The sequence below is a fragment of the Trematomus bernacchii genome, unplaced genomic scaffold (genome assembly GCF_902827165.1).
Source record: "Trematomus bernacchii unplaced genomic scaffold, fTreBer1.1, whole genome shotgun sequence".
NCBI classification, from domain to species: Eukaryota; Metazoa; Chordata; class Actinopteri; order Perciformes; family Nototheniidae; genus Trematomus; species Trematomus bernacchii.
In genome coordinates, this window is record NW_022987409.1 from 5,016,412 (window position 1) to 5,034,693 (window position 18,282).

The window sequence follows — 18,282 nt, forward strand, 5'->3', positions numbered from 1 at the left end:
TCACTTCCCCTCTTTACCTTCACTGTGACCTGTTGATTATCCCTTGCAGTGGCTCCTGAGCCTCACTGGAGCTTGTATCAACTCCTTCCTCCCCCCGGTGTGACATTCAGAGCATTACAATTGAGTCATCAATCTATCAGGCCTTACGCCAGCTAAGCCACGAGCCGTGGGAAGCACAGGAGACGGACAAGTTTACCTCTGCTTCTCTTTTGCTTCTCTGTAGTTAGGGCCTAACAACCAATAACTGTCAGACATGATGTGAAATAGGTAATATTTTTGTTGCCAGCCGAGGCAAGCCATCCATCGTCATTTTTCACACTCATTTCCTCACCCACCGCTGGGTATTTTTTGCTGATGACTGACTTGGTTATTGCTGTTGGCTCCTCACTCTGTTGGATTCTCATTGTTTTTTTTACCACCACCCCCACTGGTACCTCTCATATATACACACACTCCTCTGCTGTTTCTCAAATCTTCTCCCTTTTCTTTGTCGTCTTATTTTTCCCACTCTCTCTCCCTCCCTGGGTCAGACTGAGCTCCTGTAAGGAGGAGATAAAGCCCCCCAGCAGGGCAGGACCACAGCTGTCGCCTTCTGACTTCCTGGACAAGCTCATGGGGAGAACATCAGGATATGATGCCCGCATCAGACCCAACTTCAAAGGTAGAGAACATGCCCTCACAGTAGCCCTGAAGAAAATCAAATCCATAGCACCAAAAGCACTAGAAAATAAAAGACCAGTGGATCTGGGCTGCGAAATCTCCACATCTGACCATTCTCCTGTGTATGTGCTGTATACTTTTTTGTCAGAAAGGCTTATATTTTTCTAAGATTTCTAGCTTTCCAGGACATAAATATTGCATCAGCTTGTCCACATTTTCAGCATGTTTGGATTTTACACAGAACTGTTCAACCTAACAGCTGGCCGTCACCACAAACTGTTAATTGGATACTTTGTTGTTTGATGTTGGCTTAATTAAGAGACATAATATATTATACTACGCAGCAGAAGCACCCTGCAACCCTGTCTCCCAATTATGTTCTGAAGGAAATATAATTGCTGCCTGAAGCATGTTTACTGGTAATGTTTTTTAAACCAGTAAAGGAATTGCTACTTTTTTGTACTAGCACAAGTGTGAGGGGATTTTAAAGTCTGACATTGGGATAAAATCAGCTGAACTGCAGCCAAATGCCTGTCTTTTTTAGAAAAATTACAAACCAGAAGGGCATTTAAAAAATATATATATATTTCAGTTTCCTGATGGTGCTTCTTAGTTTTGCCTTGTATAGTTTGAAGCTTAGATAGCTTATTAGTTGTTGCACATTAAACATGATGAAAACAATATATCCAAAACACAATTTGACTTGATTTATTGACAAAAAAGAAATCATGATTAAATGCGATTTCAGCTGAACTTAAACGTGATGGATAATGTTATACTCTGTAAGTTATCTCGATTGATTAGATTAGGTCTTTGCTTTGAGTTTGGATTTGGCAAAGTTACGACCAAGGAGCGGTATGGTTTTTGACAATTGAACATTTTAAAAGCAATTGTGCGCCAAGGATAACAAAGTATCTTCATCGCCTGCATGAGCTGTCACAGCTGCTGCTCCAACTGCTGACTGTGTTGATGAGCAGGCAAAACCAATGAGCCAAACGACAAAAACTGACTTCCCATCGTCTCAGAGCTCCAGCACGCACCTGTCCCTTCTACCTCACGCAGCATATTATACATCTCTCCCTCCGTGCCCGACTGGGAAGGAGGACCTCACAGAATGAAAATATGTGTTCTGGCAATGAAAGCACTTTAGTAGGGAAAAGTTCATTGTTTTGGTCAAATCTGGTAAATGAGTAGCATAATCATTTTATTTCAATAACGTAATGTCAGTGTTGTAAACTAATGATTTTATCAGAATGCGGGAAGATGGATCTCTAAAATGTATCTGTCATTTAAGTATGAATCATCTTCTTGAAATGTTGGTTTCACTTAATGTCAGAGATTTATTTTGGATGTAATTACCCTTCAAAAAATGCTTGAACAAACGGGTGCCTTTAATGAACAGGCTCTTCAACAGCAACATGTTCAGCCAAAATGACTGCTTAGGATGAAAATAACAATGAATCTGATGTAAATGGTAAAAAGCAAAAAGGAGATGTAAAATATCAAAGGTCATTTTATAATCTCATGAATCCCCTCTGATGGAAAACATGTATACATTCAGTCTTGTTTTTTGTTTCCCCAGGCCCAGCTGTGAATGTCACCTGTAATATCTTCATCAACAGCTTTGGGTCCATCACAGAAACTACAATGGTAAGAAAACCATAGAGATTTCAAATGCTTAACATATGTTAGACGGACAAATGTGTTTTCTTCTAAAAGAAGGGATAATGGTTTAACTGTATTTAGCACCTCCTCTTTCTTTCCAACTTCTTTGCTAATCCACTCAGTGCTGAAGCCATTCTCTCATATCTGTGTTTCCTGGAGCATAACAGTGCAACCTTCAGAGACCAATGGGTCACTGACATGCAGATAATGAACTGTCCACTCCGCAATTAAAATGAAAAATTGATCAAATGGATGAAAGGGGGTATGGGAGAGAGGACGAGGGGTTCAGGGAGAAAAAGGCTGTCCTCCAGTCTGCGTTTACAGCGTTATAGCTGCTGGGTCAGCACAATACAGTAGAGAACTGTTTAAGGACGTCTGAGGGAGGCCCAGAGGGTCAGACCTCCAGCAGGACAGCCCACAGAACGACAACTCTAATGATGTCAATGCACGCGCTGGTGAAGCATGCTTTTTATTCTGAGCAATGAAGTGAACGAGCAAGAGAGGAAACGATGTGCAAAGCCCAAAGATGAATTCTGAATTAATTGCAGAGATTAGAATTCTAATTTAATTACTCATGTATGCTGGCTGCGGGCAGGGCTGATTGTGTTTTGCACTCGTCCCTCGCATTGCCAACCCTCTGCTCACCAGCAGCTCATGGATGCAATGCTCCAACAAACAGTGCACCATCATTCAATCAGTTATGAATATGTTCATGCATGGGCTTTTCAAAGAGAGTAATGCCTTTATTATTCTGAACCACTGAGAGTTACACTACAAATATGAATCATCTGCCATAACTCTAGTGCTTACACCAGTCAATGTCATCGGGAGATATGTAAACATTTTTGCATCTGCGTTTTGAAGTACATCCTCACTGTCTTAGAAACTCAAATAAAAAATCTTGAAAACATTAGTTCGTTTCAAATCTTCCTACAATAACTTTTCATTGTGCACAGCATACCTTATCATGGTGCTGCAATGTCAGAGTGTATTTCTGTATTGTATGAATTATATCATTGCACATTTTTTGTATATTTAGACTTAAAGGTGATATTCCATCGTAGTAAGGGGGATTTTCAAAGTTCCATCATGGTTTTATCTTTGAGTATAACCGCTTCAGTCATCTTAAATGTATGGTCGGATAGAAAGGACTCCAATCTTGAGCAGTAACAGAACATCCACAGAACTTCGGAAATGTACAGAAAGATCCACTTCTAAGCTGTCTGTGTGTACTGCAACATCACTGATGGTATACGTTCTTCCACAGGATTACAGGCTTAATGTATTTCTACGGCAAAATTGGAACGACCCTCGTCTGGCGTACAGCGAATACCCAGACGACTCCCTGGACCTGGATCCATCCATGTTGGATTCTATCTGGAAACCTGATTTATTCTTTGCAAACGAGAAAGGAGCCAATTTCCACGAGGTCACTACTGATAACAAGCTGCTACGGATTTTCCAAGATGGCAGCGTTCTGTACAGCATTAGGTAACTAAAGATAAGATGTACTGTAGCTGCTGTATGAAGTGTCAAAAACTGCATATTCCAACTGCTTAGGTATACATATGATTGTTTTACTCAGAAAGGCTCCGGGGAAAATGTTCAATTAACATTTGTGTAAACCAGCTTCTGAAGCCACTATGACAAATATTGCTAAGCTTTTAAATACGTCTGCATTTTAATGTATAAGACCAACATGAAACTAGTGACTAAAGTGGAATAAACTCGGTTTGTGTTATTTTAGAGGGCTCTTTTTGGGATCATTTCTGTCAAATAAAGTGAGGAAAGTAGTGCAAATCCCACTCGTACACGACCTCATGACCAGAATTATTTCAACAATTGAATTGCCAATCACAGAAGCCCCACTGCACCTTCCACAGGTCAACGAAATGCTGAACGGGTGAAGGCATGGATAAAGGAGATGTAAATGTGAAGTGGGAAGTGTGTGACCTCAAAGTCTGTTTGTTAAATGAATGTCATTTTTTACAATTGGCTTATAGAAACCATAACATACTGTGGGAGGAAATCTCACCTTTGTAGTTCCTGCTTGTATGTCACAATAATTATAATATTGCAACTTTAAACTGATTAATATTGGAAATGTAACCAAACCAACACGAGGACATACAAATGTGCAAACAATTGGTTGAGCATCCTTAGTATTTGCACTTTTCAAGGATGAAATCAAGTGTAACATATTGTTTTAGGTCTAGACTGGTCATTTTGTTGATAAGATCAGTAATTTAACACCTCTATGGAAGCCCCCTTGCGAGTGCTTTTCTTGTTTTGTTTTTTTAACCCTCCCGACACTCTCCACATGTTTCTTTCCTTTGACCAGGGGCCGTAAATATTTGGATAAAAAGATTATTGAAGGAGAGCTCGACATTGAGCTGTCAGGAGAACAGAGGAAAGAGAGGCAGGCAGAAGAGCAGATTTGTTTAATATGTGTTAACATTGTTTTCCATATTCAATGAGATGAGAATGTGGTAAAAATAAAAATTTATTTAGTATTACTAAATCATGCCAAATCTTAATATTACCATATTATGAAGAAAGTTTGACCTGATATTGATTGTCCAACATGAATAAATAACATTATACAATCATCAGCCATTTCCAACTTCCCAATAACTCTTAACTTAATTACTCTACGAAATGATTTAAAGAACAATAATAATTATAATCATTTCCTTCCGGGTCTCAAGAGGTTTTCAAAGCTAATATTTTATATATTATTTTATTTTGTGTTAACAGAACTTATTATATCTCTCTTGCTTTGGGAACAAGACATAATACATGAATCCTGTTGCAAATACAGATACCTCATTCCACTGATTTACTGCATGCTATAGATTCGGTTACCAACTATGTTTTGTAATTATGGATCAAACATCTTTGTGTGGATTAAAACCATGACACAATGAATCCAGTGTTAGGATAATCAATCACTTGGGTATTTGTGGTTTGTTCTTGAGCTGGTGAAGGATATTGTGTCATCATAACACAGTAGCAAATGGGTGCCTTTGTGTATACTGCTCGCAGCTCTTGTCTCGCCTCTGGGCGACGCATTACAGCAGGTAATTACACAGTTTCCCCCCGAACAGACTCCTAAATAGCTCCCTCTCTCTGTTCTCTGAGGATTCTTTTGAAGGCTTAATGCATCAACACCACAACAAATAAATGTAGGGATGCCTACGCCAATTACTTTGCCATTACTTTGGTGCTGCTAGGAATCAAATGGTAGAGCAACTCAATATGTTTCCCATTCTACTCTTTTTGAATTATACACAAACGCATTACTCCTATTTGAAAAACAAAAGCAGCTTGGCACTGATTCACTGTAATATGTTAACCCATCATTTGACCTTGTGTCTTTTCCTTTTCCTGCCTTTTGACATCCCTTGTTGCTCCTCTTTTCTCTTCCAATCTGTGTTTTCTATCTCAGGCTGACTCTTGTCCTGTCCTGCCCTATGGACTTGAAGAATTTCCCAATGGACATTCAGACCTGTACAATGCAGCTTGAAAGCTGTGAGTTTTCTTCTTTATTTCCTCTTCCACTCGTCTCACATCCCTTTTTGTTTTCCACCTTCTTCCTGATTTGTACCTTTTCCTGGCTATCTTGCTATATTTCAAGAGATGGGAACTGTATCATGAATATAAATGTCCATGTGAAGGTTCCCTGTTATCTTATTACATCTCATTTGTTCTCAAAAAACAAAGATTCAGAATAAATAGTGAATCGATTAAACTTTGCAGGTTTATCTGCTGCAATCTAAGATGCAAAGATGTCTGGCTAACTAGTTTATTTCCTACATAACGCAGCATGACTTCTAACACCAAGGTGTATTTCACACTACATTATATTGTGAAATGAGCACATCAATTGTTGAGAGTTTCCCCCACCATGTAAAAGCACTAGACACTTATCTATCAGAGGGTTGTTGTTGGCAGTCCACAGCAAACACAGGCTTTTCTCTTATTTTAACTTTAAAGGGTAAAACATAATGTTGAGAGGTTCACATTTTGTCAGAAGTCAGCTTTAAACTTTGAGCGAGCCAGAGACAGACTGAAATGAATATAAACGTACTGTACAGTATATTCTGCGTACTGCCTAAATGAACAATGATGTTGAGTCTCTGCATCACATGACCGTATTGGTCTTGACAGTCCAAGCGACCATTGAATGAAAATTGTTTACCCAAAATGTAAATCAACAGAACCTCTTCAACTGAATGTATTAATTCCTTTGTTTTATTGCAAATTAAAATGATTAAATAGATTTTTTACTGTATCTTAAAAACATTTGCCCTCATTTTATCCAATGGTTAAGTATTTCAACAGTCATCCTTGCAGGCTTCTGAAGAGTTGCAGTGCATTTTGGGGCATTTTCACGACTCTTAGAAGCTCTTGATTATCAAGTATACATCTGGACATCTTTCACCTACACAACATTCCCATATGATATGCAGCTGGCTCGCTCTTCAATGGCACTCTGAAAATAAAACATATTTGTCATCGTTTTCGTGTTGCAAAAAATAGGTGGCTTTTAAAAAAAAAGTCCACCGTTTACCATTTTTGTTCATATTTACAGCACATGTATTAAAACTCCGCTGTTGAAGAAATGTACAAAAAGGCATTTGAAACCTTATAAAATGTTATTACAGTGATAAAAATGTGGGGGACGAATAATGTTCTTCCCTTTCAGTCTTCCCTTGCCTTTAGCAGAGATAGCATCTGCCCTCATGAAACCAATTTCCAGGATATAAATAATAAAACTTCAATTTTGTGTCCCTTTTATTATATGTGACCCAGCCGCTGTGACTAGAGGTGACCTACATTCCAGTCATAGGGACAAAAGAACTTGTAGCAAAAAGGAGGAAACAGAAGGAGTACTCGTACCATGAAGTCACTGCACCTTTTCAGAAGCATTTCTCACAAATAAATAAGTCAAGCTGAATACTGGTACCTACCTACCTAGGTCCTTATCTGATTCAACGAGGAACAAGAGTTATTGGTTTGTAAAGAACTAGTTAGCCCCTCTTTGTGCAGGAGGCAGCATGATTTATTTCTGCAAATTAATGGACAAACTGATAAAAAATCCAATAAATGTAGCGCACAACGTACGTCAGCCAGCGTAAAAACAAAAATATAAATACATTTGACCCTTTAGGAAAGTAAGGGAGACGACTTGTGACAAATGCTGGAGCGGCCATGTGTGTGCATGTGCTGGGTGTATCACATCACACTGCCATTAAAGGAGGCGTAATCATTCCTGATTAAAGGCTTGGTGAGGACACTTGGCCTTGTGTTGACAAGCGCCAGTACACCACCCAAGGGTGTGATCACCTTGGCTAGAGCTCAGTGTTAAGACGATATTATAGGTTTTACTGCCACAACTGGAGCTGTGGAAAAATGAGAAAGCGCGAGAGAGGCGGGTGATTGAAAAAAATAATGAAAAGAGGAGAGTCATCTTTGGGGTTTAAGAGAGCCAAGGCCAATCTTCTTTTCTGGCCTTTGAAGCCACGGGCTTATAAGGAGAGAATAAGGCAGAATCGTATTGTTGAGTCTATTTATACGACACATCAAAGGCTTATATATGCAGCCTTTACCACTTCGCTTTGCCCTGAGCCATTAGCGTCCAATAACCATAAATCCACTTTGTAACTTACACCATAAGTAAAAAGCAAACCTTACTATGTGAAGCATCACCGTGAAGGACGTGGCTTTCATTAGGTGAACAGCTTTTTACCATGAAAAGAAAAATGGCATGTTACTAACAGTCATTAGTCTGCCCTGCTGAGATATTCCAGACATTATACCTCATGACTTTCATTGTATTGAACCTAAAATGCCAATTAAATTTGACGCCTCTTAGCTGTAGTCGGAGGCCGGCAAAATAGCTTTTCATTATCTTAGAAAAGCAGGGTTATTTCCTGTTCTTATTGTGCAGGATGTGTGAATGACAGTGAACCTGTGATAAGTGTGGTTTTTCCTGGCGTGTTGGCAGGATGGAGTATAACATCTTGAATAATTGATGCCTTGGTTTCACAGCCCTAAGGGTCCCAGTGGACATCGGTATTATTCAGATGTACAAGAAATGCTGCATTGTTGTTGCATGTGGCATGCATTTTTAATATACTGTAATAAGGTAGCTGTGAGAAGGAGGAGTGCAACCCTCTAAAAAAAAAAGCAACCGTGTGTGGAAGCTAAATAATTATCGTCTTATTCTGAGTGGTTTACTAAACTGTGTATTCAACTTGCAAAAATAAAAACATTAAATGCCATTCCAGTTTGAACATCACCAGTTCAACATGCACTAATCATCTCAGTATACAATATCTCCCACTGTCACAAGCAGATATGCTCCTCATGTCCCCCTTTACTCTGTAACCTTCAAGCAACCACAACAACATGACTGGATCTGTGCTGGGTGACCTTTACTGTGACAAACGTGATGGCAGAGGCTATAGCTGGTAGCTGGACAGATGGGCAAAAGCGACATTATATCACCACAATCTTCAAAAGTGCATTCTCTCTTTCTCTCTGGGTCTCATTAGCGAATGGCAAGGTTGTGCTAGTTGTGGTGCAGTAGTGCACTTGGTACTGTGCAATACCTTGAAATATATCAGAATCAGAATACCTTTATTAGTCCCACAGAGGGGAAATTTGCATTGTTTCAGCAGGAAAGAGCCACATACAGCTTAATGTTACATATGTTAAAAAAAGTACTAAGTTATGATATAATAAAAATATAATAAAACTAATAAAACTAAAGAAAAAATACTTTTCAAATTACAAATCCTGTAACAGTTCTTGGGATTTAGCAGCCAGGTATATATTACACAGTTATTAATGGCATATGTATATAATGTATATATTGCACATATAGCACATATTGCACATAGTTTGATGGTATTTAACAGCAGCAAGTTACACAATTTACAAAATACAAACACACCTTGTAACGGTTCTAAGGATTTAGCAGCCACAGGACAAAACATAAATTGTCCGATGCTGACAATACAGCAATACGAAATGTTATTCCTGGTGTGAGATGCATTTCCTGTTCATGGTCAGCAAACACATATACAGCTTAATTTTGATGTGTACTTGTACTGTAGAACCGTTGCTGAAATGTCAATACAATGTTGAGATTGATGGCCTGCAGCTGCAAGTAAAATGCATCACTTCCTAAAATATTATTGGAATCTGAGCTGTAACATTTAGGCGGTAATATAAAGATGTGTCATGTCTGAAATCTGGTATATAAGAGACTGTCTAAATAATGAAGAGCATCTCATTCTCTCCTCTTCGAAGTAATGTTGAAAAATGAATGAACCAAGGTATGCCAGAATTGTTCTTTAATGTGCAATATCCATGGAAATAAGAACACAAGGAGAAGTCATACCATATCAAATGTATATCTGAGCTTTCATGAAAGAATAACGAAATGTCTTACTATTTTTCCCTCGTTGAAATAACTTCTCTATCTCCTCTGTTCTCTTTTCAGTTGGTTACACCATGAATGACTTGATCTTTGAGTGGCTGTCTGAAAACCCCGTTCAGGTGGCTGACGATCTCACCCTCCCCCAGTTTGTGCTAAAAGAGGAGATGGATTTGGGCTACTGCACTAAGTCCTACAACACAGGTACATAATACACTCCATATACAGTGTTGAGAAGCTGGAAACACACATTGAAATGAAGTGCTGGGGCTTGTTTTGTATGCTGAGGCATGTTGAAGAAGTTGGGTATGCAATATAGATTGATCAACTACAAAAACTTGAACACTGTAAACTCTTTGCTCTTGTTGTGATTTAACTGTTTCTTGCTGTCGGGTAAAAAAAAAAGGGGACATTTGCTTTTCAGTGCTTGCTGTTAAATAAGAACGTGTGGGCTGCCTCAGTCCAAAATAGATTCAACAAGCCATTCAGATTTGGCTCTTCTTCCTATATGTCACATGCAGGATATACCGCCCCTTATCTGAGTATTTCCAGAGCTTTAGAACTATTACACAAAGGTTCGCCAGGATTTTCTCACAAGCGAATCAGAGCAGAATGTGTTTTGACAGGAGGATAGTGGGTTAAAGAGACAGGTGCCAAAACATAGCGGTTTAAACCGTATATGTATATAAAGACTGATCAAATGAGAAGAGTAATGTGTTTTTTGAACATTAAAGCATGTTCTTGTCAAAAACATGTTATCATAGAATCACAAAATCCAATATTGAACATGGAAATAAGCAACATATGTCCTCTTTAACCAAAATGTATCTTAATTCAATATCTTAATTATGCATCTACATTATTTTTTCATTTGCAAGTGCCTTTATCCAAATGGATGAACAGAGTAATACACAACTTCTCTTTAAACAGTTGAATGTCCAATGTCATGCATCTTCAGGTAAATTCACCTGCATTGAGGTGAAGTTCCACCTGGAGCGTCAAATGGGCTACTACTTGATCCAGATGTACATCCCCTCCCTCCTCATCGTCATCCTCTCATGGGTGTCTTTCTGGATAAACATGGACGCTGCACCTGCTCGAGTGGGTCTGGGCATCACCACCGTACTGACGATGACCACGCAGAGCTCCGGTTCGAGAGCCTCTCTGCCCAAGGTGAGTCTGAAGATGGTTTATCAAGATATATGATGGTTTGTTACTAATACAGTAGGTGACATTGCTTGTGGATAGCTTTCACTGCAAACTGGACAGGAAGAACCAAGATGCCCCATGATGGGTATGAATTAGCGTTGAGGCTGTGAATATAGTTTTATTTTAATTAATTACACAGTTTTAAAAGATTATGTTGTGATATTCAAGGCATTTCTTGCTCATCGCTAAAAATATCCCCCAAGAAGTGATACTTGATTTAGAAATGACGTTACCATTTGTTACTGATAATTCCTGACAAGCCCGATCCAAATCCTCCATGAAACAAGTGACAGACAGACAATGGATTACTGAGGATTGCGAATGGTAAACTGGTTGCATCTACATGAGTTTGGTAAATTAGGCATTTGGAAGGAGCTTTGGAAAAAGAGGATCTGCTATGAAAGCGCGTAAAGTCATGAAATGCTGACTGTGCACGAGGCAATTTCTAATTTTGGACAAGGCAAGAGATTTATGAGGGATCAGATAAACAAGTGCCAGGTGGGCTGAGGACGCTGGCACGTGAAAGACGTGAAGGACTCCCAGATCCCCGGGGAGAAGGTCAGGGGAAAGACAGGCTATATTAGATCAGCAGGGAGGTGAACACTTTTTCCTGATTGGCTAAAAATGAACAACAACAATAGATTACCTTGATGATCGAGGACTGGCCAACAGTTTAACTGACATTCAATATCAGAGCAAAAAGCATAGCAGCAGCACTTCCTGCTTGTCTACATTACCAACAGCGTTAGAAAGGTTATAATAGGTTTCAGATCACAAGTTATCCTGTTTAAATGTAAGCAATGTAACAATTTAAATAATTGTATCAATGCAAGTTATTTCATTTGATTACTTTTCAAGTGTTAACCAAAACTGCCTAAAATGTGAAAAATAAAATGTGGTTTTTAAGTGTAACAATAGAAGAAAGGGCTTAAATTAAATATAAAAAAACAACGAGATTATTATTATTAAATAAAACAGTGCAATATAAATAATTGTACTTTCCATTATTTAATATTTTGTAGAAATACCCAAAGCGATGACTTTTGAACAAAAATAAAATGTATATATTTTAAATATATATCTTTTGTGACAGTTCAAGTATGAGATTTAAATGTAGTGGAAGTATTGATTAAAACACAGCTGAGATGTTCCCGGAGTTTATCCCTTCTGATTTGTCATTAGGCCGGGGTTTTCCTCTCCACTTTCACATGTAACTGAGAAAACTGCTGCTCAATTGTGTGAAGTTTCCACACAATACGTGCTCAGTGGGCAATGCTGATTGGCTGTGACATCTCAACTCTCATGACCGCACGGGGCTCCCCTCAAGTCTCGAGCCATGCAACCTGTCTCATGGCTATGTGTCAACTGCCCCCATCCCACAGACTCATTACACATATAGACCCTCCCAAAGATGTATGTCATTACGTGCCTAAACTGAGGAATGGGTAGATTGTGAAGAAGCCATGGATTATCCGTTATAGCCTCATTGATTGGCTGTTGATGACTCTGTGACCTTGTGTGTTTCCCAGGTGTCCTATGTGAAGGCCATTGATATTTGGATGGCGGTGTGCCTCCTGTTTGTGTTTGCTGCCCTGCTGGAGTACGCAGCAGTTAACTTTGTGTCAAGGCAACACAAGGAGTTCATCAGGCTGAGGAAAAGGCAGCGGCAGCAAAGAATAGTAAGTGTATATCACACACACACACAAAAGCTTAAGCATGCTCAAACACACACACACACATTGTGGCAGATTCTATCAAAGTAAGCATGTTGAGCACACACACAAACACAGACTAAAGCATGCTTACACACAGTGATGGACAGTAACTAAGTGCATTTACTCAAGTAATGTACAATTTTTACTTTACAGATTTTCCATTTCCTGCTGCTTTATACTACCCCCCTGCTATTCAAAGGGGAATGTTGTCCTTTTTATTTAACTACAGATATTATATTAAAATTCCCCAGCTACCTGTCAGTAAATATAGTTTTTAAAAAGCTACTTCTTTACCAGCTGCAACATGATCACAACAAAAAAGAATCAATTACTTTGAGTCCAATCAATTACATTATGCTGAAAGTGGCCGCTGTGCGTAATCATTTCTTTTTACTTTTGGTAGTAGCTCATAGGTAACTTAAACAAGATTTTAAATGTACAGTATAACTTTGAGTTATATCCAGTATTTCTACAATGTGTACCCCTTTTACTTCCTTACTTCATCCAACTCTGTTACACACACACTTAAACACACGTACATTGTGGCAGATTCTATCAAAGAAAGCATGAGGAGAACGTATGCACACACACACACACACTCCCTGTCAGCCTCTATAACATTGACTTATGCCTCTTGTTATTGTGGGACGCAGTATATTCAGGAACTGACAACATCAGCACGCTACAGCTGGCTGTCATATTTCATGAGGCAGATCGGCTCATTTCTGTTCAGCTCGTTTCCATAGTGAGCACTGACCTGAGCAAAGTCTTGTTGATCCTTTCTCTTTCTCTCCGTCACTACATTCAAAAGCATCAGCCTATCACATCAACCACAGAGAAAAACACTCACCCTGCATTCACACGCAACACTATAACACCTTTAGACCTGTTGTCAGTCTGACACTATTCAACTGCCTGTGTGTAATACAATACTATCTGCTTCAATTAGTTTATATGACAAGAAAGTGAGCACTAACCACTTTCTTAAGATACTGGTATTTCTTTAAATACTATAACTCTTCAAATTATTAATTTGTACTTTAACTTAAGGCATGCACTAAAGCCCTTAAAAAATGTACCTTGAAAAATAAGTGTATATATAGTTTGTTAATTATGCAAACGGTATTGCTTTTATTCAATTGTAATGTACTGTATTGTTTTTAATATCTACCTGCCCAGGGACCACAGACGTAAATAGGCTTTACAGCTTATTGGTTTGGGTTGATCATGGCACCTGTTAAATAAATGTATTAATCAAACTAATGTAAGAATAATGTTTTGGTTGCCATGTTGGAGGGAGGTCATCACGTTAAAATTAAAATAAAAACATAAATCTTACTAGGTACATATAGTCACTGTGTCACTTTAAACATCCCTTTTTATTTTTGAATCAACCAAACATAATACGTTTCCTCAATTTGATCCATATCTTGACAATCCTCAAAGCCAAGCGTGTCAGTTGACAAATATAAGCACTAGCACAGAGAACTGAGAGACCTAGTTTGACACAGAAATGTTTGTCTCAAGAGGAACAGAAGAGACATCTTGAGAATCCCATTAAACAGCTCAGTGGCTGGGCAGCTCCCCAGACTCATGGCAAAGTTCCCTGTAGACGAGGAAGAAGACTCCAGCAGACTTACGGGCAGTCTGCCCTCATGCATCGATACAGGAGAGAGAAAATGACTCTCTACTTCTATGGTCCACATCAGATGCACAATTACTCCCACTCAGGACTTTGAGGTCACAAACTATCCATTTGAGGGGTATTGACACATGAGCCGGTGTGTTGTAAGAGAGGGAGTTTGGGAATCTGATGGAGTGTACAAATCCCAGACTGACCAGGTTCAATCAATGCACATTCAGCTTTGTGTTTGGCATCTTTGGTGCTCTCTAAGCCAAAATGTCAAGCCTTTGAAATAACAAAATCTGAAAAATAGAGCTTCCATTTATAGTCTTTACAGAAATAACTTGAACTGTCTCCTTGAGGATTCTTTATTCGTCTTCAAAGCCAGTTCCCTAGTCGAACAGCCGCAGATAATGTCCTGTATTATCACACTCACAGCCCCTCTTTAATTAAAAGCTGAGAGGGCCTGCTTGAGTTTGTTGTTTGAATGTGATGTTTGCACCTTTAATTACTTTATTGTTGGCATGGCACAGGTAGGTTTTACATTTAATGAAGCAGGGGGATTTCTTGTTCCCAGCTAAATGTGAAGGCCCATGTCCAAATCTGATTATAATTCAACGATTTATCTTACAGGAGAAAACTCTTGTTTCAAAACTATTGTTTCAAAACTAAAAGGTGAAATAAGGAGCAATAACTCTTGCTTCAATTTGTCTACCTTGCTTTCCAATGGAGATGTTTGCCAGTCAGCATGGGAGTGTTGAGTCGTTGCGGAAAGTGAATGACCTCCCAGGTAACGGCTCAACCTACAGGAACCTGAATCAGCACTGCAGCGCCTGTGCCAGGGTAAAAAATTAAACCCCATGTCAACCCAAGACCTTCAAACCGAATATTATTTCATGCCCCCAGTCCTCCAAATTGATTGTGTCATTCAACTTTCACTTCAGACCTGAATATATCCTGAAATGTTCTCCTACATCCCAACCCGCTTTGTGCTGATCTCACCTCCAAGCCCTCCATTTCTGACCTTCTGCCCCTTAATACAAACACTACTAACTTCTTGCCCTTAATTCCTTTCCAATGTTTAACCTGTTTTTAACTCAAATGTAAAGTCATGCATTCCTTCCTCTTCCCTTGTTTTTTCATGTCAAACTTGTAATCTGCTTTTGTTCAGGACAATCCCCAAGAATGTTGGCTTTTATTACTGTTTTCATTTAAATAATTTACTTGTTTTATTTTTTTTAAAACAGCAATTCACCAAGAATTACATTTGGGAAATAGATTTCTCCACCTCCCTGCAGCGTTAAGATAAAACACATTGATACACTCTTCTGCGATAAATATGAATATACATCCAGCAACTGGCTAGCCGGTTAGCTTAGCATAAATGCTAGAAACTGAAGTAAGAGATAGCCAGGTTCTGTCAAGAGAAAAACAATATTCACCTACCAGCACCTCTAAAGTTCACCAACATATCATTATTTTTGCAAAACTGAAGTTAAAAAACATAACTATCTTTGTAACATTTGGACAGGCACAGGCTAGCGGTTTTTCTAGCCGTCTTTATGCCTAGCTAAGTCGATATATACAAACCACACAGACATGACAGTGGTATACATTTATACAGGCAAAGAAAAGGTATTTTTCCTCAAATGCTATAGCGATTACTTTTACAATTCATAATAAAGTGATTGCATTGTGAATGAGCACTCTGTGTAAACAGCCACCTCCACAGTAACTTAAAAACACTTTGTGCTCTGTGGAGAATAATCAGTCTCAGCTGATCTTATGCCAACAAATCACAAAGTGTGTAGCTGCTGCTGGGAGCACCTATTATCTTTAGAGAAACGCACCATTAGACTTTAGCACATGATGTACTGTATCGTTTAGAAAGGAGTAGGAGGGATACTTAAGCTATCCTAGAAGGGCCACAACTCTCTACCCCTCTGTTTGGTGGTGCAACAGATAGTTTTAAACTCTGAAATGAATCACGAGCATTCAACTAGGAGGAGGAGTTTACAGGATAGGAAGTAAACTACTAAGTCTTTAGCTAAGTGAAGGTGCGGGGTAAAGGGCAGTTGGGAGGGTTCAGAAGTCTGGGAAGTTTTTAAAGTACAAAATGAATACATTGTGCAGGACCAGACAGGTGGAGACAAGTGTGAAATACATAAGTAGCATTGGACTTTTGACAGGTGCTGGTAGTGTCTCACTGCCAAGTCTGTCCGGCACCGAGATGTGAAGTTCAGCCGAGAACCAGAGAACCGCCGGGGTCAGTGAGAGAGACACAGAAGACGGAGGACACAGGGATCAGAGTTTTTGGGGCACTACTAATAATCCAATTTAGATCCCACATCTTCCCTTTCCCCTGCTAAAGTGAATCTCTCAAAGTGTCAGAGGGCTGTCAGAGTTAAACTGCATGTCTATTAATATTCTCTCTTAAAAGAAAAAGAAAAATGCCCTGCCATTCATCAAACATAATGCCAAGTGCAAGTTTTTTTGGAGAGGTTGAGGTCATGACTTTTTATTAATAGGCATTTTGAAAGGTCTATCATTCTGCAACTTTGAAAGGAGCCTGAAAGGAGAGACAGGGGTGAATTTCTTGATTAACTCCCGTAAAAAATATTTTCTTTCTTCCTTCTAATGATTATGCCCTCCAATGTCCCTCTTTGTGTCATTTCAACTTCAGAAAGCCTGTTGGGAAGAGAGTCCATCCGAGGCTAGGGTCAGTTTGTGCCTCTCACGTATTACCATAATATGATTGAAAAACCCAGAAGGTCCTTGAACGACACACTTTTCTCACCACAACTCTCCAAACCACTTGTTGCATAAGAAACTATTGTTTTTACCCATTTCTTAAATGGTGCCTTTATTTCCTGGCAGCATTTACATAGACTAACATGCTTAGTTTATACATGATCCAAATATTTTAAAGTCATTATCTGTTTTTAATTTAGCAAAGAATTTACTTACAGCTAATTTATATTTACATACAAAAAGATGTGCTAATATTTGTGTGCGATGTACCAAAATAAAAGAGGATTTATTGTATCACAATGCAATATTTTCTTTATCCACATGGTTAGAAAAGCTTTTGAGGATTTGTAACTTTATGCTGTAGGACGACCATGCGTGTCATGTGTCAAACATTTCCACGCTTCTCTTATTCAGAGAAACAGATGCTTACTATGAATGTACTTTAATGGTAACACAAGAGAGGCACAATCTGGGGTCATCACTGACACATCATCTACTGTATCTAAGATTATTTCTCCCTGAAGTGAACATTTTCTTGCTTCTTTTTTGTGTGCGAATGATCTCACTCTGTTGCACTCTGCTGCCTTTTTGTGCTGCTCATCACAAAAACATTTGGGAATCAGCCACTGAGAGCAAATGTGAAAAGCTGTAAGCTAATGTTTGTCCACAGTCAGAGGCCAATCTGTTTTCCCTATGCTTGACTCCACAGGAGGAGGAACTGGTGAGGGACAGCCGTGGTTATTACTTCCGGGGTTATGGACTGGGTCACTGCCTGCAGAACAAGGATGGCAACGTTGTGGAGACTGTGTTCACCCCCCCGCCGCCGCCCCCTCCCCCTCCAGTCACCGTCTACGACGGCGAGGTACTTCACAAGCGTTTTGTGGACCGGGCCAAACGTATTGACACCATATCCAGAGCCGTGTTTCCCTTGAGCTTCCTCATATTCAACATCTTCTACTGGATCACCTATAAAGTGCTGCGACACGAGGACATCCATGCAAATTTGTAGAACGCTCTCTGACGACCCCAGTTATTACATTTTCTTTCTTTCTCTGAACCAAAACTGCCTGTCAGATCTACATTACAATGAGGAAATGTGTAAAGAGGCATCCCTGCTTCTTAAAACCATTGCTAAAAAAACGTTGTGCTCAGGTGTGTTTTCAGGATCTCAGAAGAAGAGTGATTAAGCGGAAAGACAAGGTTAAGCTGCG

The 18,282-nt window shown here is 39.2% G+C and overlaps 1 protein-coding gene across 1 annotated transcript; it reads left to right on the forward strand.

The window, feature by feature from the left end:
* The first annotated feature begins 354 nt into the window (after positions 1 to 354).
* Positions 355 to 18,080, forward strand: glra4a (glycine receptor, alpha 4a). The gene is made up of 8 exons (XM_034137495.1): positions 355 to 661; positions 2,243 to 2,310; positions 3,593 to 3,816; positions 5,774 to 5,856; positions 9,839 to 9,976; positions 10,731 to 10,945; positions 12,511 to 12,660; positions 17,781 to 18,080. Exons 1-8 carry the CDS (start codon positions 355 to 357, stop codon positions 18,078 to 18,080), a joined length of 1,485 nt encoding a protein of 494 aa, XP_033993386.1.
* The last annotated feature ends 202 nt before the right edge of the window (positions 18,081 to 18,282 follow it).